The 21,993-nt window shown below is 38.7% G+C and overlaps 2 protein-coding genes across 4 annotated transcripts; one reads left to right on the top strand and one right to left on the bottom strand.

Annotated features, from left to right (window-relative positions):
• The first annotated feature begins 576 nt into the window (after window positions 1-576).
• Window positions 577-12,778, top strand: spag5 (sperm associated antigen 5). Of its 3 annotated transcripts, none has more exons than XM_041984041.1 (26): window positions 591-707; window positions 1,400-1,492; window positions 1,781-1,854; window positions 1,955-2,068; window positions 2,158-4,424; window positions 4,521-4,713; window positions 4,807-4,923; window positions 5,048-5,140; window positions 5,238-5,372; window positions 5,561-5,680; window positions 5,771-5,863; window positions 6,018-6,152; window positions 6,248-6,341; window positions 6,462-6,609; window positions 6,726-6,776; window positions 6,984-7,158; window positions 8,248-8,381; window positions 8,895-9,063; window positions 9,537-9,684; window positions 10,279-10,513; window positions 10,923-11,055; window positions 11,145-11,225; window positions 11,344-11,493; window positions 11,619-11,693; window positions 11,786-11,866; window positions 11,980-12,778. In XM_041984041.1, the coding sequence occupies exons 3-26, from the start codon at window positions 1,816-1,818 to the stop codon at window positions 12,049-12,051; spliced, it is 5,052 nt and encodes a 1,683-aa protein (XP_041839975.1). In that variant the 5' UTR covers window positions 591-707; window positions 1,400-1,492; window positions 1,781-1,815; the 3' UTR covers window positions 12,052-12,778. The 3 variants fall into 3 exon arrangements, with proteins under 3 accessions (XP_041839974.1, XP_041839975.1, XP_041839976.1); XM_041984042.1 differs by having other exon boundaries at window positions 1,368-1,492; XM_041984040.1 differs by lacking the exon at window positions 1,400-1,492 and having other exon boundaries at window positions 577-707; window positions 1,784-1,854; window positions 11,980-12,777.
• Window positions 12,779-13,465: 687 nt separating this feature from the next.
• foxe1 (forkhead box E1) lies at window positions 13,466-15,436 on the bottom strand. Its single transcript, XM_041984044.1, has one exon. It carries the CDS (start codon window positions 15,075-15,077, stop codon window positions 13,977-13,979), a length of 1,101 nt encoding a protein of 366 aa, XP_041839978.1. The 5' UTR covers window positions 15,078-15,436; the 3' UTR covers window positions 13,466-13,976.
• Between the last annotated feature and the right edge of the window lie 6,557 nt (window positions 15,437-21,993).

Raw genomic sequence — 21,993 nt, 5'->3', positions numbered from 1 at the left:
TGTAAAGAAATGTTAAAATCCCCGTACTTTTCTTTATTGGTCTGTCATAAAGTGGGCAAATGGATTATATAAATTATATTTTTAGAAAATCTTTTATATATATAAATAAATAAATATATACATATATATATATTTAAATGTGTATATATAAATATATATATATATATATATATATATATATATATATTTAAATGTATTACAACAGCTGCATAACAGTGAGTTTTGAGCTAGAGTACTCTTGCCATGCTGATAATGTTGCTGACATTGACAAGAAGGCTTGAGCAAGGCTTGGCTGGACTAGTCCTAAAAGCTGAACTAGTAGGCAGCTTAGCTTAGTGAACAACACGTAAGAATTAAGAAAAGGTAAAGGGTTAAATGTTAAAAATTCATTACTAATTTATAAATACTGATTTGCATAAGACATTTTAGATAAAAAGCATTAGGAAAAGGTAATACGGTGTTTTTCATATGCAGACATGCATCCATGTAGTGACACTTGACTCCTGTAGGGGGCACCATTAGGTGGCAATGCAGCGTGTTTTCCCCCAATACGTCGATGAAGTACCGAAGAAGAGAAATGAACCAATAGCAGTACCGACATTTGTGTTTTTGAATGAAACGCGGTTGATGGTAGCTCAGTAAAACTTGTTTACTCAATATTTTTCTCCGGTGCAACGTTGCTTGATGTGTTCTGGTAACGTTTGAAGGTATTGTACTTAATGCACTTACACACTCTTTCATCATATTTCAAGTGTTTGTTTGCCACCTTTTGTCGGATGTGTTTAAACCAACGAACTTAGAACGTAAATAACGACTCTGGTAACGGTTTCCTGTTTTTTCAGCCTACTGCCTCGCTGTTGTTCTGGACATTGTGTCATTGCGTTCAAACTTGAACTTATTTATTATTTAGCAGGACTAGATTAAATGTTTAGCTAATAGTGGCAGTCTGTCTGTAATCGATTTCAGCAGGTCAGAAAGTTAGCTTGTTGACGTTGACAGACTTTTCTCTCAGTACTGTTATGAAAGATTGCGCGATTGCTTTATATCCCCTAAAACAGGGTGTCTGTCCTGCAGATTTGGAACGTTTTCTGTTCTAACACACCTGACTCAAATTAAATTGATCCAACAGCCTATGAAGTTCTACACAATGACTCATTAATCTAAGTCAGGTGTGTTGGAGCAGGGACACATAGAAAACCTGGAATATTGTGGCCCTTGAGGACCTGAGCTTGGCGCTCCTGCCCCAAAAGATTAGAGGTTATTAACGCTTATATTGTCGTTGAGACAATCTTTTTTTTCATGTAATCGCTGGGGAAACAATCAAAATCCATAATTTAATAATATTTCAAATCAATGATAAGTTGCAGTTTATTTTTTAGCTAATTAAGGAGCTGGGCAGTCTGTTGCAGAGGATGTCTTCCAGAGTTAGACTTTTCTACCTGCTAGCACCATTAATTTTCTACAGTTCATCAAGGAAACACTCTACAGATAACAGAAAATTTGTGCTAAATGTTCTTTTTATTTTTGCACTTTTAAATGTTGACAGGCCTATAATTGAGATCCCCCATCACCTGAAGTAAAAAGTCTACACAAAGGGATTTGTATTACAGTATGAGCAGGAGGAATGATGAAAAGGGGCTAAATCTGGTTTAGCATTCATTTTTATGTCTGACAATTGTTTTGAATCCATCATATTAACACAGTGTTATAATGCTTTATTGTTAAGCAGATTAACTGCAATAAAAAAGGGGGTGTAACATAAAAACTGTCATCTTCTTTGCAGTTCTGTATGTGGTTTCTGAGAGCATCAGAGTAATGTCTTCCAGAAAGCCAAGTTCAAGAGGGGGAGGCTTGGTAATACTTTTGTACTCCGTTATGCACTCTGTGAAGTTATCAATGAACAAATGAGCAAGCCAAATAACTTTTTTTTTCCCCCAACTTTTGTTGATGTTAGCCCTTTGGCAGATATGGACAACGTATCCCTCTTGGAAGCCTGGACAATGAGATTGAGTGTGTGTCATCAAAGTTCAAATCAAAATCACAGCTGGATGCTGTGAAAATGACAATGGTGTGTTTATTTAAACTATACTGAAAATTCTCATTCTTTTCAGTATATTTGTGGCTTTTTCTTACCAAACACTTGTTCTTGTTTGACAGGATGACATTGCTCTCTGTGACTCAGATCCCCACTTACACTCGCCTCCATTTACCAAAGGGAAATTAACTAATCCCTCTGATACTACCCAGACGGCGTATGGGATTGGAGATGTAACGTTTAAATCCTTTATTTGCGCTGGTGGAGAAGTTGAGATTTCCGAATCTTCAGTTTCTGGAGAAGAGAGTATAATTTTGCCTGAAGACGTTGGTTTGTGCAACATAGAAACACAAGATACAGTCATCTTTCACAGCATGATGGAACAGTCATGCTGTGATCATAAAGAGCACCCCTATTTCAATCCTGATGGGAAAGAGCTACTTGACAGTGAAGTGAGTGTCAGTGAAATTCCCAACACTACACTCTCCTTTGATGAGGTGGAGGATAAACAAGGCATCCAAGATTTTCACACTGATTGTAGTGGAGAGAAACTTGTCACTTGGAAATCCTTTGTCTGTGATGGAGGAGAGGTGGAACTTTCAGATGCCTCCAGACTACAGGATGACACCATTCCTCTGCCCATCGCAGATCCTAGTGATCCATCTGAAGACAACAGTATAAATTCAACTTACAACTCTGATGACCATGCTCTGCTTATTCAAAAGGAACATGCTGATCATCCATACTGTATCAGTGAAAATGGGATTGTTCCTGTCATCACATCCTTCTCTGTACCAGCAAATGGGTCTGTAGAGACTGATGATGGGCTGTGGGATGTAACCTTTAAAACAATTGACTGTACTGGAGGTGAGGTAGAAATTTCAGAGGAAACTAAACTTTCACACGAGACTGTCCTTTTACCAGTTAACCATAGTGTTGCCATCAGTGAGTCATACAATTACAGTATGAATCCAAGCATGTTAGCTAGTGACCATGATTTGCAAAATGTTACTCAACACTTGGATCATCCCTACTATGACTTTAAAAATGATTCCTCACCACGTGGCAACCTTGTCACTGCTCAAGTACCCTTGCCATGTACTAATGAAGCTGTAGAAGTTAAACAGACAAGTGTGATGGTACCTGACAACCAGGGAGGCACAGGGAAGCTTGTTACATCCCACTCTTTCACTAAAGCTGCAGGTGAGGCTGAAAAATCAGATATCCAGTTATCAGAGGAGACCTTTCTTCCATGTCAGAACCAGGATGTAAACTGTCAACCCCTGACTGACAATGTGTCTGCTCCACTTACAGGGGATCATATTCAAGATGAAAATGAACAACCAGATAAGCACTCTGTATTGGTTGATGCTGAGTTAGTAATTAATAGTGGATCTCCTGTGACAAAGACATCTTCAGAAGTTTTGGATAATGAAATTGTTAAATTTCCTGTGCATGAAATGTCAGAGATTTCAACATATAAGGACAGTATGTTGCCTTCAGTGGTCCATAGAGCTGATGTGTCTGACTGGTGCCATCTTGCATCAGCAGAGAGCCCTGCACGTGAAGTGCAGCAGCTTTTGGATTGTGTAACACAAGTGTGCTCCACAAGTGGACCCTCTGACTCCAGTGAAGCAAAAGACAGTGCTCTTGGTTCATCGTCTAATGGTCCCATTATTTATAACTCTGCAGAGAAACCTGAGAAGCAGGATGCACAGGAACATCTTCAACAGCATGAGGTTTTGAAAATGCTGTCGAACTGCCCCTCAATTGCCTCAGCCTTGGAGTTAGGAATACTCAGTCCCATTGTCAAGAAAGCATCTTTGTCTTTGTTAAAGGCTCATGGGGACCCAGCTCAAGACCAGTTTTTGGTTGATTATTCTGCTCTTGAGGATGACAAAAGCTTTGTGGCTCCAGTTAACAGTGACCCTGCTGGGTTATTGGCAGAAATCATGGAGAGCCCCATGCCTCGTCCTCTGTTCAACTCCACAGCAGTAAGTGTGAAACCCCAACCAGGCTCAGCCACAGAACAGAATGAGGATCTGGGAAGGAAGCTCTGTGCAGCGCCTCGGTCTGTAGTTGAAAAGCCTGTTTTGGATAACCCTCTGGTTCCTGAGGCTCAACTTCATCAGTTTCGGCAGATGGTAGAGCTCCTCGTATCGGCATGTGGAAAGATGGGTCCTGCTGTTTTCTCTGTCTCTGCTCCACCACCTAGCGAATCTTTGGCCCCCCCACAGCGAGTGCCTCCACTAGAATCCCACAGTGTTTGTGTGGGCACCAGCCCTGTGAAATTGACCGAGCGCAGTCTAAATACATCTGGCCTGTTTGAGAGAAAGCGGGAATTCTCTGTGGTTGATTCCTGCACTGTGACTGACCCCCTCTTGTGGAAGTGAGTGTTCTCTTTCTAAAAATAAAAAATCAATTTTCCTGTAATAATTTGAGATTATGATGCCACTCATTATTTTTTCTGTTGATGTGGTCTCAGTTTGCCTCCTGGCAGCTTGGAGTGTTTACCCAGACAGGAGCTGGAGGAGAGGCTAAGGTCTAGCATGATCATGGTTGAGGCCCTGGCACAACAGTTGGCTGCAGCCAGGACACAAAGATGTCTGTCTGCAGGCCCTGCTCCTTCAGACCTCAGGGAGAAACTAGTACAGACGGACCACACAGAACTCAGCCAGGTAAAAACATGTCACCAATGGTGATGGTGAAAGAGTAATTAAAGGTTTGGTTTTAGTAATTTTTCTTTTAAGTTATTTGATTTGTCTTTATAGACCACAATGTACAGAGAGCTGTACACTGAGGCTCTGAGGAGGATTAATGAGTTGGAGCTCGATGAAAGTTCTCTGCAGAGCGTCATGCAGTGTATGCAAGACACGAGGGTTACTATGGTGAGACACCAACAGCCACACAACTCCAGAATTACTTGGCTCAAACTTTAGTGAAACAATACTCATTAATATTTATGTATATAAGAAAAAAAAATTAAACACTTTTCCGTCTTTATTCCATCAGGCTTTATTGAGTAGTAATACAGACGCCTCTCTCTCTAACCTGAAAGAAATGGATGACATTGTCAGAGAGGACCATCAAAGCCTCATTTCACATGTATGTAAACATGTCTTCCATGTCTTTGCTACATACCAGCAGCTGCTATTTCCTGGTTTATTTCCACTATTAAGATTATGAATATTCTTTGCTTTAGTATGGACACATGAAGTCTCTACTTGAAAAATCAACGGAGACACAGACACGAATGATGGAGAAGGTAAAAGAAGTTCTTCAGCAAAGACATGAGATGAGGGCTCAGATGGAAGAGGCCTTCACAGCTAAGGAGGCTGTAAGCACTATTTATTTAAAATTTTCTTAGGGTTTTATTCAATATACTTGTAGAGGATTGGTCGTTTGCCTGCTCTGTTCAAGCTTCTGTTATAGTAAAGAACATATTCAAACGTTGTCTGTTATGTGGTATCTTTTGTAGTATTGTTTATTTCAAGATGTTATGTGTATCTGGTTGTCTGTTTTCAGGCCTTCAGTGCGATGGAACAACTAAGGAAACACTGTGCCAAAGAAATTTCAGCACTGGAAGAGAGTGTCGGGTCTCAACAAGAGCTCTTGGCTACTCTTAACCAAACCTATCCAGAACAGGTACACAGACCAAGCGAAATAAGATTCTGTAGTACAATCATTTAGTCATCTTAATAGCTTATAATTTCCCCCTTTCTTTTTCTAATAAAGGTTGAACTAAACAAAGTCTGTGCTGGAACATTGAGGTCAGCCTCTGAACTTTTGTCCCAAACCATGGATGAGCACTCCAATTTGATGATTGAAGTAAGTTTAGTGTGTTCATTAACATGTATATATATTTTTTTTTTATCTCTGTAACAGTTTCTTAGTAATGCAGCAATATCTACACACTCATCCATAGCTTGGTCTTAAATGTAATGATGCTCTTAGCACTGCTGCTTTTGTGCTCATCTCATAGCTCTGCACAGTCCGGAGCCTTCTGCAGAAGACTGCTCCCACCCTAATGATGCTGAATGAGAAGGCAGCTGATGCTATAAGAGAGAGGGATGAACATATATCTGCGAGAGACCAAGCTGATAAGGAGCGAGAGCAGGTCAGATCTTTAGTATTTAATCTGGACATGCACCACTTGTTCTTCTTTTCTACTTGCTTCATTAGTAGTTGAATTATCGTTGTTCCAACAAATAGATTGAAGAAGAACTGAATGAAACCCATTCAAGTCTCCAAAATGCCAGACAACAGATTGGTGATTTAAATCTGCAGGTGACAATTCTGACATCAGGTAAACACTGAAAGAAATATTTTGGATGTTCTTTGGTTCTTTTGTTTCATGTATTCTTCCTCTCCACCTACTGAAATATTAGTGTTTTAAAAAGACAAATTTTTGGTAAAAATTTTTCAGAGATGGGTGTTCTGCGACAGAAGCTAACAGAGAAAGAAGAGGAGACAGGTCAGCTAGAGAGGAAGGCAACAGAGTTGTCAGCCACTGTTTCCTCCACGCTGGCATCCTACACGTTCTTGGAGCAGGCATTAGCTGCTGAGACGACAAAGTATGAGCTCCCATATCAGAATAATTTATTCACGGAATAAATTTGCTTTAAATAGTTTAAGAATCAAATAATGCTCCATTATGTGGCATCTCTATTTAAAACTGCTTAATTTCCAGGTTGCAGCAGTCATGGAAAGACATCCATCAAGCTAATGAGAGGGCAGATACGTAAGTATTGTCAGGTTCATGTTAACATTTATTTATTTCCAAGGTAGACAAAGACCTGTTTTGTAAAATTACAATGCATGTAAAGAAATGACAGTTAAAACATAGCGGATGACGGGGGGATGGGAGGGAAGGGGAACTTGCTTTTATTCCAGCTGGATGAGCTCCTGGCCACATCTTTACTAATGATAGACTAACTATTCTTTCCAGGTTGGAGGCATCTCTGCGTGAATCAGAGCAACGTGTGTCTGACTTGAGTCAGGCTCTGGCTCAGAGTGAAGAGCAGCTCAGTCAGCTGCAGACCGTCTCACAGTCTCAGAGTCTGCAGATCCAGCAGCTACAGGATGCTTGTGCACAACTCAGCGGCGTGTGGGAAATGAATGAGGTTAGCTTGCCAGAGTGCACTGGTAAATCTCAGACAGGCTTTTGGATCCTTATCGAAGAATGTTTTCTTTAGCTGTCTTACTTGCTCTTTACATAGCTTTTTAAATGTTACGCTCATTGCCTTAGTCCAAAGCAAAACAGTAGGCTGCAGTGACAACTGTTGGACCACCATAACACCACGAACATATGCTGTGTTACGGCTTCATGCTTTTTTTTTCTCACCAACTGATGTTTCAGCTGCAGAGCTGCTGCAGCACAGCAGCTACCTGCATCATTTTTAACACAGCATGCTTCTGGTAATGATCATAAATGGAGTTTTGGGTAACCCATCACTTGAAGAGAAATCCTAAAAGTTGTCCATAAAAACAATAGTTAGCCTAACCAAAGATCATTATCATCATCGTAACGGCTAACCTGTGTTTGCGTTGTCTGTGAAACATTGTCTTCACACTGAAAACTAAAGTGAAAGCTATAATGTTGTTAATACTTAGTCAATATGATGATGATGACGATGACAACGACGACCTTGTTCCTAAACTTTAGATGTCTGGTGGCTGAGATGTGCAGAACGGGACCCTTTTATTGGCTCTATTTATGATATGCAACCATACTTTTAATTTACATGAGACAATACATTTGTCTTCAGATTCACTTTATCACAGACTCATTTCCTTGTACCTATTTGTTTAATTTCTATTTCCTTCCTGGAGTAGACTGCGGGCAGAACACCGCTAGTTTGGAGAGTCAAAAAAACTTTCCTGATGAAGTTAAAAGCTGAAAACGTGGCCACTTGAAAAGCAGATGTCTTAACGACAAAAATAATGAAAATAAAAGAAAAAAAAGGAGCAGTTTGAGTGTGAGTTATATAGTAAATATTTACACTACACTACTTCTGTAGGTGTTTACACTTTCAGTCCAGTTTACACAGTTTGCAATCTCATGTTTAGATGGACCACACTATGTGGACCCAGTCCATGTAACTGAATATTTGCTGTAGATTGAGTGATTGCTCCCAAAGATATGCTCATTATAACAGTATGTGCCGTCAGTTAATTACTGTTTCTGCTCTAATTTATGTTGCATGCTTTAGTTTCTGCAGATGGAGAATGAGTTGGCAAGGGAGCAGGTGTCTGAGAGTGAGCATATGCTGAGGACAAACCTGCAGGGGCTTCGGGAGAGGAACGTCCAGTGTGAAGACCTAAAAAGAGAAATTAGTAAACTTCAGTAAGTTGAAGTTAACCAAACCCATCTTAAGCTTTTTCATATATTGTCATTTCTTGGTATAGTGTTTTTCTGTTGTTTCACAGAATATTTCTATTCTTCTCTTCACATACTTTATAACAGCCTTGCATTTTACATTAATGTTATTGGAAAATGAAACGAGTCCTTTGTCTATATAGGTGTTGACAAATATTTGATCAGAAAATCTATTTTAAAGACTCCAGACCAGCTTATTACCACAAGAAGTGGTATGGTTTCAACTAGGATTATTCTTCATCCCTTATCTTGTCTTCTTCAAAAAGCTTGGCCTGTAGATGTTGAGACGGGGCTGAATGACTGTGGGGGGAAAATGTTCAGGCAAAGCCTAGAGATATACTAACTGATTAAAGGTTGTCATTATTCCATGCATGTAGTGTTATTTAGCCATAAAATTGAATTTCCTATAGATTTCAGAAATTGTTCTGAGGTATGTTTAAACATTCTGAATGATAACTTTTCTTGTTGCGTGTGTTGCAGACTTGAGAACACGACCTTGCATGAAGAGATGGAAACCACAAGATCCACAGCTGAAGCAACCCAGCTGGAGCTCGAGGAGAAGATTGCTCAGGCCGTCACTGAAATCACGTTGCTGCATCACACACTGCGAGGAGTGGCCAGTGAGCTACATGCTGCTCTCAATGACCAGGTAACGTAGAGTATAGTCACACGACTCAATCCAGATAAACTCAGGCAGCATATTTTCCACTTTTTGTTCCAAATTCTGTCAGATGTGCTCATGTTTGTATCGTGTAGTTACAGACAGCATTCAAAGATGATTTTTATTTTCATTTTATACTGAAGATGTAGCAAGTAGTACTGAAAGACCACTGGCATGAATTAGATGTTCTTAGCCTGCTTTATTTTACACGGCATACATTCATTAAGCAATTCTTTCTCAGCCAGCTCCTCATGGTAATTAAATAGTAAAAAAAACTTGTAACTACAGTCTGTAATTGATTTATTGGTGTTCGTGGAAGATAACATTTTAATTATTTAATTTAATTTAGTTTATTTAAATTTTCTTATTGTTTTTACCTCATAGTTTATTATGCCAATAAGTCATTTAATACTGTGGATGTATAAGAGTTATTACATGGGTAGACTTATTTTTCTTTTCAGACACAAGACTTACAGAAGGATAAAGAGTCTCAGCTGCTTCATGCTGCGGCGTGCCATCAGCCATCCAGCTCCTTCGTCAGCAGCGTTATGGTGGCGTTAACCACCGAGAATGAGGAAGACATGAAAACAGACCCACCTGCTGGATCAGGTATTTAAAACACACCACATGTGTCTTTTTTTTCCTCAGAGACACATAAAACTTGTTGGTCTTAGCTCATTAAAGCACCTCAGTGATAAAGTCATCTTGTTAAACACTTTTAAGTCCAGACAGGTAAATACGCTTTAGTTAGCTGCTGTTAGTAGGTACAATCTAGTGTAATCTGTGACAGCTACTTTAATTAAATTGTTCAGCATGTTATCTTTTTTATAAAATGAGTCATAAATATAATGTTGTAATGGCTTAGTGGTCTTGTTTTATTTAAAGATTGCAAAGTCATTGTTTTCCTTTGATACCCTTAGCTTCTTGACTTTAATATTATCTACTGCTGCAAGGGTTTTATTTCTTTTATTACCCAAAATCTCTAGTTTTACATTAACTATAGATGAGTCATTTTGAAAGGAAATGGCTGCTGATGACAGGTAATGTGAGTACAAGTAGCTGTGATTAAGTGAAATTGAACATTATGCCTCTGCACTGGAAAAATCTCAGAACTTTATAAGTTGATGGACAGCTTTAATATCATTAAATAACTTAACAATTGAGAATCTAAGCTCTGATTAGTCTTTTATTTACTTCTTCCAGACACGCCTGAGCTGCAGAGTGAAACTTTGTTCAGTGAGACGAGCGCCTTCACCCGCATTGCACCCCCCAATCCAAAAGAGAACTTGATTGCAGTTGAGGTTGAGGAAGACGAGGAGCAGAGCAGCGTGACGGAGCTGCTCTCTGGCCTGGGCAGCACCGTCACAGAGCTCACCGGCATGCTGAAGTTGGTGCAGCGGCATAAAGACGCCCAGCTGCAGGAGCTGCACAGCACCATGTAAGTGCTGGAAGTTGTGTGGTGGGGGCAGAGGTCACTGAGTTATTGTGGTTTTCTGTCTAATATCTGTTTAGATTGGTGACTTTAAGTTGGTCTTCAGTATAAAGTTACTTATTTGAATCTGTACTTTGTAAAATGTTGAACACCACAAAATGTTAACTCTATAAGATAGTAAAAATGATGATAGCTGAACAGACATGAATTTTAAAGTAATATAGAAGATATTTTTGATGGACACAGAGAAGTAAATACTTCAAACTATCTCCATTTTCATTTTATTTATTTTTAACAATGGACCAAATTTCTTTTTGTCTTTAAAAGAATTAAAAAAAATGTGCTCACAAATCTATAAAATTCAAAGCACTGCATGTTTATTTCTCCTTATGAAAAATATGTTGTATTCTTCAAGCTATGGCCTGCAGGTGGAGCAACAGGCTGCAAACAACAGACATCAGGCTGAAGTGTTCGAGCTGAAGAGTCAACTCAGCCGCCTAAATACCGTGGTCGAAAGAGGAAATCAGGCTCTGCAGCAGAAAGCTCAGGTGAGGTCTGCTGTTACTGGACGTCACTGTGCTTCATCCATACAACACTGTTGGTGCAACAGTGTTCTTATGTTTTTCTTTTTCTACAGGATGAGAAAACTTTGACTAAATTGATGGCAGATGTTCAAGAGGCCCAGGAAATTCTAAATAAACACAAGACTGACAACAGTGTGAGGCATCAAATATAACTCACTCTTAAATAACTCTGTTAATTGTAACACTCTCCTTCCAGCAGAGGCTGTGTCATTTCTATTAATGTTTATTTTCATTTAAAAAAAATTCCCTCAGGACTTGCGAAAGGATGTGATTGAACTTCGTCGTGCCCTTCAGCAGTCAAAGGTTGAAACCCAGTTCCTGCGAGAGGAGTTGAGGAAAGCTGGTGGCCAGTCAGCTAACCCAGTAGATTACATGGAGGAAAAGATCCAGTTACTGAAGGAGGTCTGTAACTGTACTCAGTCTGAAAGTGTAAATTAATAACTTGTATCTTCTGCAAATTCTCATTCTGGTCTTGAGGAATGACCTTTTTAATGGTATTTTTCTGGCATGTTGGATTTGATCCTCAGATGGAGAGACTGAGGGCAAGTCTTCAGGATGCAGAGCAGGCCAGAGTTAAACTCCTTGAAAGAGCAAAGAGACATGTAAGTGCTGATGCTATAGAGAACAACTAGTATTCCTAACTACAGAGAACCTTTTTTCACTTATGTTCATATTGTTGTATCTTCTCTCACAGCAAATCATTCATCAGACAAACCAGCAGAAAAGTGAAAATGAGCTTCAGATTTTAAACAGCATGATCAATAAAGTCAGGGAGGTGAGTTATTTTTTTACATTGCTTTTTTTTTTCTTTAACACCATTTCATCTTCACTATTCTGTCACTAATAATGCGTTTGGATGACTGACGTATTTCTGCTTTTATCACTCAGACTCTGCTGTCTTTGCCAGAGGTTGTGAAGAAGTGCGAGCAGCTCCAGCAGCTGGTCCAGTACATCGGCTGACATGCTTCTTGTTATCAGTGTTTGGTTTATTCATGCCTGTCATGTTTTAGCTTGTCACACTTAAGTGTTCTTAAATTTAGGTATAATTAAAGTTATTTTAATCTTAAAAGTCCTCTTTTGTTCATTCTTTTGTATTTTACAAACATTTTTGTTTGAAACAACTACACTGATCGCTGAAAACCCCAAGCCTTGTATCTCATAACAGTGAGATGTTGTGTTGTGGCGATTTTTTTTTCTTCTTCTTCTTCATAATTTTATTTATTTATTTTTTTTACTGGGATAGATTTAAAGGAGAAGTCACTGAGCCAATGGGCTAAAGAGTTGTCATCAAATGTATGAAAATGATGTGGTGCAAGTTGCGGCCTCCATGTTTATCAGATTGAGACCTTCTAGAAACGTTTTATTCTTTTCGTGTGCTCTGTGAGGTAATAATGAAAAGTAAACAATGATTTTAATGGTTTCACTTCTTGACTCAGTGTTTGTCCTGTGCAGCCAATATATCAGTTTGCTAATACATCGCACTTGTGTGACTAGTGTTTCTAACAAAGTATGAAGAAAAATACATCCCGTTTGTTTTGTAAAGGTTTGTAAAGGTGTAAGTATCCTGAGTGTTAATATTTACCGATGTTGGAAAGTCTCCACGCCAACAGACTTTTCTTCTGCTCAAGCTGTAGTACAAGATTACTGTACAGATAATATTTGTTTTTCATGCTTTCGCTTGCACTCGGGTGATTATTTTGTACATAGTGGCTTTTTTAAGTTTATTGATTAACTGTAATTTGCAGTAAGTCGATCTCTCATCTGCTGTCATTTATAGATGTTTAAATTCACAGGAACTAGACAAAGAAAAACTCTTTGAGCAATGGAAAGGAAAAAGAAGTAATCTGTCCACAAAACATTTAAAAAAAAAAAAAATCTGAACTATAACAAGTTTTTCCTCGCAAGTCTCGTCTTGTCAGATATTCAGATATGGACGAGGTCTCGATGCCTTTGTTAACTAAAATATCAAGTTACAAGACAATTTATTTTCTTGATCAGTGGATTCAAGTGCTGTGTTGATGTCTTGACGTGATAATTGAGGCTGGTCACAGTGGCTGCTAATAACACTGGCTCCAGACAACACTTCAGACCAGCTGAGCTGAAACACTGCAAAACCCACCACAAACATAAGACAATAAAGAACTGATTTTGTTCCTGGTGGCTTCATGTCTGGATCTTATGGTACATTTCACTTTTATAATATGAAAATTAATGTAGTAACTACTAATTTATCTGGTGTTAATGTGTCATTAACACCAGACAAATTAGTAACAGCTATAATGTGATTATATGGCTGCAAGTTAAAGCTTTTTTTTCATGTTTGAATAATAAAAGTAATTATGATGTAATGTTTTGTCACAACTAACTGCAATGATTCATAAGTAATTATGTTTTATTCTTGACGAACAAAAGTGCTATAACAGTCTTTACAAAAAAGAAAAAGGCAAACTTTATGCATTATTTGGCAGTAAAATTCATGCAATTCATGTACAAAAATCAACGCTCTTCACACAAGACATTCACTGTAAAGCCTATAACCATGAAGCACAATAACTTATATGAGCATTACCAAATATGTCATTTTAACTCACATTCAAGATGTGACAAAAGAAAAAATAACAACTTGCAACCACACAAAATTACACTCGATTTACATTCTCATGATTTTTACATTTAAATCCAGGTTCAGAGAATGTATTTAACAGTGCAGAAGAAGAGCTTTAGGATCAACAAACAAGAAAAAGAAGAAAAGAAAGCTATCACAGTTGTGTCTCAGAGGTCGGTCTGTTCAGTTTGTCCAGAATCATCATGTTTGTATGCAGAAGTCTGGCTTACTTGGTGCCCTCTCAGATCTCTGATGTCCTTTTAAAAAGGTGTTTAGAAGTTTAAATGGCAGGCACAAACCGGTCCATGTTCCCTGGGTATGTTGGGTGTCTCAGATATCCGCCAGTGCTGGCAACAGGACCTACTGTGCTGTTGTACTGGGAGAAAGAGCCCAGCTGGACTGGGGAGACCCTGCCGTAATGGTCCACCATTTCTGCATGGCCGTGAGCTGAGGTGTGGATCCGGCCAGCTGCTGCATACCCCTGAGTGTGACCCTGTCCATATGAGCTTTGGTGGGCTTGATGGTGTGGATGGCTGTTTGATCCAGAGTAAGTGAAGCCTGGATGTGTGGAGGAGCGAGGTGGCACAGCTCCCCCACATGGCTGACTCTGGAAACCTGGGGCTCCCAGGCCACAGGGGCTGGATCCATTTGGAAGCCCCTCAGGACTGAAGCTCCGGCTGGGCTGCTGCATCACCTCTGCTGCCTGACCTGTCAGCATGCTTGCAGTGGTTGGGTGTCCTATGATGTTATTGATGCTGAACATGCGAGTTTGACCATGGCCAAACCCTGGAGGTGAGGAAGAGGGGTAATAGGCAGAGGGAAGCTGCTGTCCGTAGGTTGGACTTACTGTCATGTTGGAGTAGACTGAGTTGGTGTATGCTGCTGATCTTGTAATCTGGACAGGAGAGAAAACTGGCGTCTCATGCATATATGAAGCATAAGTGCTCAAGTCACAGCGTTTAAACCTCTTCCTGCGTCTCAAAAAGCTGCCACTCTCAAACATGTCCTCTGCGTTTGGGTCCAGTGCCCAGTAGTTGCCCTTCCCAGGCCTTCCCGGCTCTCGAGGGATCTTGATAAAGCAATCATTGAGAGTCAGGTTGTGACGAATGGAGTTTTGCCACTTCTTTGAATTGTCTCTGTAGAAAGGGAAGCGCTCTGTGATGAATTTGTAGATGCCCCCCAGAGTCAGTTTGCGGTCAGGGGAGTTGGCTATAGCCATAGAAATGAGTGCAATATAGCTGTACGGTGGTTTCCCTCGCTGGAGGGGTCTCTTCCTCCTTCGACCTCGGGGCTGCTCCTCTGTCTGCGGTGTAGGATTGGATGACGGCAAGGTGGTGCCTGCTGGAGAGTCTTTCTCCACTTTGACCACTGGCATTGTCATGGAAAGTTGGAAAATAAAGAGTCTCTTCAAAGACAGACTTTTAAGTGAATTTATTGCAGAAGCTGCACAAAATGCGTTGTTTCCAACTTTGAGTGACTTCCTTATGCTAGAAGAACCGGATTAGATCCTGGACTGTGGAAAACTGTCAAAACAAACCATCTGTCAAAAATGCAAGCTTGCTGCTTTAAAAATCTCACAGTCTCTGAGTCCAAATCCAGAAAATCTTCTTTAAATGCCACACAAGTAATTTGCTCTTCAGAGGAATCTTTAGTTAAATGTAGGTCCCATTCAGTTGTTTCCTTGTGGTTCGCTGTCGGCTTAAGTGGAAAAGTTAAGCTGTGAGAGCGCCATTTGTGGTGTTGAAGGTGTGAGAGAGAATGAGTCACTCTGTGTTACCTGAAGAGTGTAAGCACCTAGAGGGCCACACCCCCCAGAGCATCACATGCTCTTAACATACCTCTGCTTTATAAGGGTCTGCTGTTCATGTTTGTCAAAGGCACAATGCTTTGTTGTAGAAATGTCTATTTCTGCGTTTTTTTTTGTTTTTTTTTTTAAATAAATATTTATTTAGTTTTTTAAATTTTACTGTAAGTCCGGTCTGATATCCTGGAAAAAAAGTAAATAAGAAAATTTTTAATCATTTAAATATTTTTTAATTATATCTTTTAGAATCTATTTATTTGTATTTTTATCATTTATTTATTTATTTACTTGTTATAATGAGAGTTAATTGATGTAGGCACTTCACCTTTCAGTTTAAATAGCCAGAACAGCCAAAACAACTAATGTTTCCTCTTTATATTCAAATTTTCCTTCGAAGCCGACCTCAGTTTATTTTAAGATGTCTAAAATGGTCCTCGTTGTTTTGATGTTTAACATTAAAACACCTCTTTAGTGGTAACTTAACCTATGAGTTGTTTTTCTATCTTGCTTCCTTGTTTGTTTTGTGCCAGTGGTTGGACAAGCCAGCTGTGTTAAGAGATGTAAATGTTTTCTAGACAAAGGGCCTCCTGTGATTTCAGCATGCAAAATATAGGCCATCGTCATGAAGCCTGGACACAACCCGAGAGAGTAGAGTACACATCTGAAATAGGTTGAGTCGAAACTAGTGGGAGTGCTTGCTCTACGTGTTTTTAAAGTCACTTTCATGGAATATTTTATGTTGTGTATAAGCTAGATGGTACCAGCATCATTCTCATTTAAATGGTGAATGGCCCTTATTTATATAGCGTTTTACTGTATCTGCAACGATACCCATACATCACATTCACCCATTCACACACTGATGGCGGAAGCTGCCATGCAAGGGGCTCAACCACGACCCGTCAGGAGCAATTAGGGGTTCGATGTCTTGCCCAAGGACACCTCGACATGAACTCGACTTGGCCGAGGATCGAACCGGCAACCCTCGGGTTACGAGACGACCGCTCTACCTTGCCAAGCCACGCCGAACCATAAACTTAGCCTCAGCTGGATGCTTTTAGACTAACTAAAAGGATAGTTGCTGATGCTCTGAGCAGCTCTGGTGGTATAAAGTCCAGGTAATCCACGAGGTTGGGGTTCACCACCTTAATCTCTTAACCAAACAGTGTAAAATACAGCAGCACACTCCCACCGTTCAACACCAGGCTGGGTTAACGCTGCAGGCATGTGCGAGAGCAGGAACACTGAGAGCAAGCGTTGGTTTGTTTAGACAAACACCCTGATGAAAAGTTGAGTCCTGTAGGGAGGGGTGCGGATGTGGCTGTCCTGTGCTGGAACTGCAACACTCTGATGCATGATGGGGTCGGTACGGTATGTGATGAGACCAGAAGCTCTTTTTTTTTCGGTTAATGTGAAGATCTTAAAACATGTTTGAGGTTTCTACAAGTCAGTTAAATGTGGCACATTGCAAATAAACTGTTAACAATAACAAAATAGTCAGAAAAGCTATAAAATAAACAGTTCAGATATATGAAAACAATTTCAAGAACCAGGATGATTTTAATCTCACACTACCTACCTAATTATGCTTAAATAATTCAGGTGATATCTATTTATAGTCTCTTAAACCCACAAAAGGCTTTGTTATTGTTTAGGCCAGGCTAAGAATGAATAAAAAATATTTATTTTATTAATGCAAACATTATTATTATTATTATTATTATTATTAATAATAATAATAATATATTAATATTATTATTTATTACATAAATACAATTTAACAGAAAGTTGGGTGAAAAAACACAATTAATGATGCAGCATCTTTGAAGTGATAAAGTCTGACCCTGAGACTAAATTACTGTTTGCAGAGAAAGACAAGTTATTGAATAGATAAATAAATTAATCCATATATGAATGCATAACTATAGTGTTAGTTTCTAATCTTATGGCACACCAAAGATTTAATAGCAGTAAAGACTGGGATCTGTTAGGTGGCAGCGGCGGTTGAACAAACAACATTTTCAGGGTCTTGTTTCAGGATCTTACTGTCTTCTCTGATTATCAGATTCTGAACAGTGCAATATTTCCTTGAGGGGAATTCTCCAGACTTGGCACAAGAACTAACCTGAACTAGACCAAAACGAGCTGGGCAACGCACGCTTTTGTATGTACACTACCAGTAAAAGTTTGGACACACATCCCCATTAATTCAAATGGGGAAAGTGTGTCCACACTTCTGACTGGTAGTGTATTTATTTCACAGTTACATGAAGATTAAACACATTACAACTGTCAGGCTCAATGTTTATTGAAAACTTAATTTGAGATGTGTTTTTAAGACCCAATGTTAACAATAATATTGGATTAAATCATTCAATACCCCAGCAGTGTGTTTGATAATTGATTTAGCCACCTTCAATAAAATAGTTTGCAGGAGACCGCACCCTTTGCCTTAGACAGTTTCTTATGCTTGAAGGTAACCAACAGTCAGTAGTGAGGAATTTATTGTTGCTAGAGCTTAGGCTCCTTGCGTTTTTTTATTTGCTTACGCTTCTCAATTTACTTGTTATTAAGTATTGTCTGTCCAATGTTTGTCCATGAACTTTTTATTTCCGCGTTTGTGTTGGTGGAATTAACATTTGCTGCTGGAAACTGAATGTCAATATTTGTTACGAGCATATTCATATTTGAAAATATTTGAACATTTTTTATGTGTTGATTAGTAGTGTATAACCGGTGGATTATGTTGTAGAGCTTGACAAGTTGTTGAGTAACTGTACAAATGATACATTTTATAGCGGCACAGCGACTCATTTATCACCTCACTCTGCAGTTCTCCCTGTTCCAATCTGATGTGGTTTTAGCTGCAAAGAGAATCCTGAATCCTGCTTGAAAAGTACTTGGCTTTAGCATCACTGAGTTTACCTGGGAGCCTCCAGGGCTGAGGACCCTGGAGCCATGCATTGGTGCAGCTGTGAGAGGCCTCCACCTGCCCATCACAGGGCGGTGTAAGACGCAAATGATGGTTGAAGGCTGAGACAGCTCAACAGGAGTGCAGGGCAGCAGCCCAGGCAAATGAAGAGCTCTTCACTTTGTGTCTCACCAATATTTCTGGCTGTGCCACAGAAAAACGGCTCTCTCAAAACAAAGACAAACAAATTAGACATTTGAATTTGAACACTTTACTTTAACCATTCGGTGCCCACCCTTTGTACTCATACAAGATAGAAACACTCACACACAAGGGCGATGTTGATGGCAAAACATGATAGAAGCAGTTGGAAACAGTTGTTTTGGTTTACAGAAAAAACACATCAAAGTGGTCTTTAAAACCTTTAATTATGTAGAATAAAGCAACAGTATTTTAAACATTTTCACTTTAAACACTTTACTTTGCTTTCAAAGTTTTGATCACTTCTTTAAAAAAATATTTAATTGCTCTGCCATAATTAATCTCACTTAGATAGCTTCTACACTATGCTGAAAAACAACCGTTTTTATTTTCCAGATACATTGTTTGCAGCTTATTTTATTAGACTGAAGTAAGTTTTTGTTTACCTTTTTGTTATTGTGAAAATTAGTAGACTTGATTTGTTCATTCTAATTGTTTTTGTTATTATCATTATTACTATTATTGCTGTTATTATCATTACTGAAGATTTTGTGTGCTCTGAACCTATAATGATGTGGGTTTTCATCTCCTGAAAATGGAGCTACCCAGCGCCACATTAGACATAATTTTAGAGTCAAACTGAGTTGCAAGGTATGCTTGGCATATCCCTGAAAGAGCTAAACTAAATGTCATTTTACATAAAAAAGTTGAATTTCCTTTTGGGGTTAAACTTATCTGTTTGCCATTGTGTGTGTGTGTGTGAGAGAGAGAGAGAGAGAGAGAGAGAGAGAGAGAGATTCAGGCCACCATTGAGAAAGAGAAGGCATCTTGTTTGCATTAGCAGCTGCAGGGGCTTGGTGGGGATGCAAAGTCTTGACGGTTGAGTTGCTCCAGTCTCGGGCCAGTTTACATAACTGAAGCAGTGCACTTCCCGGGGCGCCTGCCGTTAAATCACTGTGTGCTTATGTACGGCACTCAAGAACATGTTGATCTGCAGAAGAATACACGGCTGTAATTGCACTTCATAGAAGATGTAATGTTTAATATAATAAGAAATCAGCTTCACTTTTTAAAACAGGCAAGTACAACACAAAGTGGAAATCAGAAAAATTAAAGAGTGGATTTTTTATTTTTTTTTTAAAATTTATGTTCTAAAAGCTTAACCAGTTAAAATCCATGTGTGCCATTCTTGCTTCTGAATCAATTCACAATTCTCCCAATAAAGGCCACTCTGAAACTCTGGCAGTAAAACCCTTTAATTTTATATAGTAAAAGATCCTGATGACACTATACTTTAATCCCTTCTAGCGAAGTTCATATTATTTGAGGTGTCATTCAACCCTTTGTAAACAACAAGTTAGTCTCTTGCATAAAATCTCCAGAGTTGACAGAACTTCTTTGATACCTGTTGCATCATTTAGTAAATTGTAAGCAGATTTTTATTGAAGATGCAATGTTTAAAAATGGATATAAATACTTACATTTTTTTAATAATGAAAAAAAAAATCATTCTTTAACGAGCTGAGTGTTATTGATTTTAGCAAATATTTCTTAACCAGGTGACACATCTTTGTTTAATTTGAACCTAAACAGCTTTAACACTTGTCATTCCCTCTTCAACTACTCTATCTTCACCTTCTGAAAGAAAGAAATGGATATTAAAATTAATTTTGCTGTTTTGCTATAATCACGCACAGTTTAAAACGTTCACAGCCGTTAGAATCTGTTAAATGTGGTTGGATATTGTTGAACTGTAACACTGGAGCTAGACCCACGCCATGAGTCACCCAATAAACACTGAAAAGTCAAGATTTATCAATACTAGAAGGTGAGCGGCAATGATGACATAAAGATCTTATTATCTTTAAAAAACCTTAAAGATAATAGGCTTGCACTTCATATATTTAGTTTTTACTTTCAGGCATGGTCTGATTTGTTGATTGGTAAGTTATTTTGATTTAATTGGGTAAAATAAAAATATTCTTGTCTTTATCACTATGTGCAGTCACTTGTAGATCAGGTTTTTATTTTTCTTTCTTTCCATGACTCATTGGGTCTGATTCAACCCTTGCCTGACAGCGACAGTATCTCACTCCTGCACAGCAGGAGAGCTCACATTTAAAGTCATGCCTTGTTGCAAATGTCAGTGCATCTGCATCAGTTGGCGCTCTGTTAGAACCATGTGTCAACACTTCATAAATGTCTCAGCCTGCACAGAGCCCAGCCAGTCGAACATGAGCATTTTTACCCATGCCTGCACCTGAAAAGAACCCAAGTTGCACAATACAATTGCACGTTAGAATGACTGCAGAAGTCGAGCACCATCTTTATTTTGTTCTACTTCATTAACACAGATTCATTTTTGTCTTTCTATGTCTGCTGTCTGACTGAAGCAGAGCAGTTGAGTTGTTACCACTCACAGCTTTTGTGGCTTTGCCAAAGTATTTCCCATGAAGTAAAGCATTTGCTGTTGTCTGTAGAGTAGCACAGCCCATTCTGTGTGTGGGCGCACACTGGCACGCAACTTTGCACAGAGTAATGTCATTTGAAAAGTTCTTTTCTTTTCTTTTTTCTTGAAGAAAAAGTAAAAACCAATTCATGTTTGCAGCTGCTAGGAGTTGCATTGAAAGAATGACAATGTTCTTGTGTTTGATAAATGTTAAACTTTAACCAGCAACAACTGGCTGTTATGTTAGCAGAAAAGCTGGAAACAGCTAGCCTAGCTCTGTCAATGAACCTGTCTTCTAACACATATAAAACTCCTTAATTAATATGTAAAAACCTTATTTCAGCATTTAATCCAGAATATTGTTAATAAATAGTCCTGCACATAACTCAGAGAAAGTGTCCAGCCCTTTTTGTGTCTTTTTCCAGTCTTTATGCTAAGCTTGCTAAGTAGTTGCTAGCTGTAGCTTTACTGTTATCTGCACAAACATTAATGTGAACTACTATAGTGATGAACGCATGAATGAAAAGCACATTTGTCAGTGTAAACAGCACATGTGTATACAGTGAAAACCTAGAGCGATGACTAAGAAGTACACCCTCGACCCTGCTTCTTCCTGGTTTAAGTTAAAATGAATGTCAAAATTATAAATGGAACAGCCCAAAGCTCTCTTTAAAATATTCTTATTAAATTTTATTTAATTTTATTATTTGACAATGCTTTAAATCAAAGCAACATCATTGTTGTGACTTTATGAAATTTGTTTAATTGTTGTATATCTTTCTGAGCCTGAATTGTTGTGTTTTTACCAGAGTGGGTGAAAATTAGTATTATGCATTCACAAAACCTTAAAGATAATTTGTAACTAAGTAATTGTTTGTCATTTTACCTTGATAAAAAAAATTAAATGAAAAAAAAATTTATTAAAATGTACT

Source organism: Melanotaenia boesemani, chromosome 4 (genome assembly GCF_017639745.1).
Source record: "Melanotaenia boesemani isolate fMelBoe1 chromosome 4, fMelBoe1.pri, whole genome shotgun sequence".
Lineage (NCBI taxonomy): Eukaryota > Metazoa > Chordata > Actinopteri > Atheriniformes > Melanotaeniidae > Melanotaenia > Melanotaenia boesemani.
The sequence above is the reverse complement of the archived record's forward strand: the minus strand, read 5'-3'. Positions and strand labels throughout refer to the sequence as shown.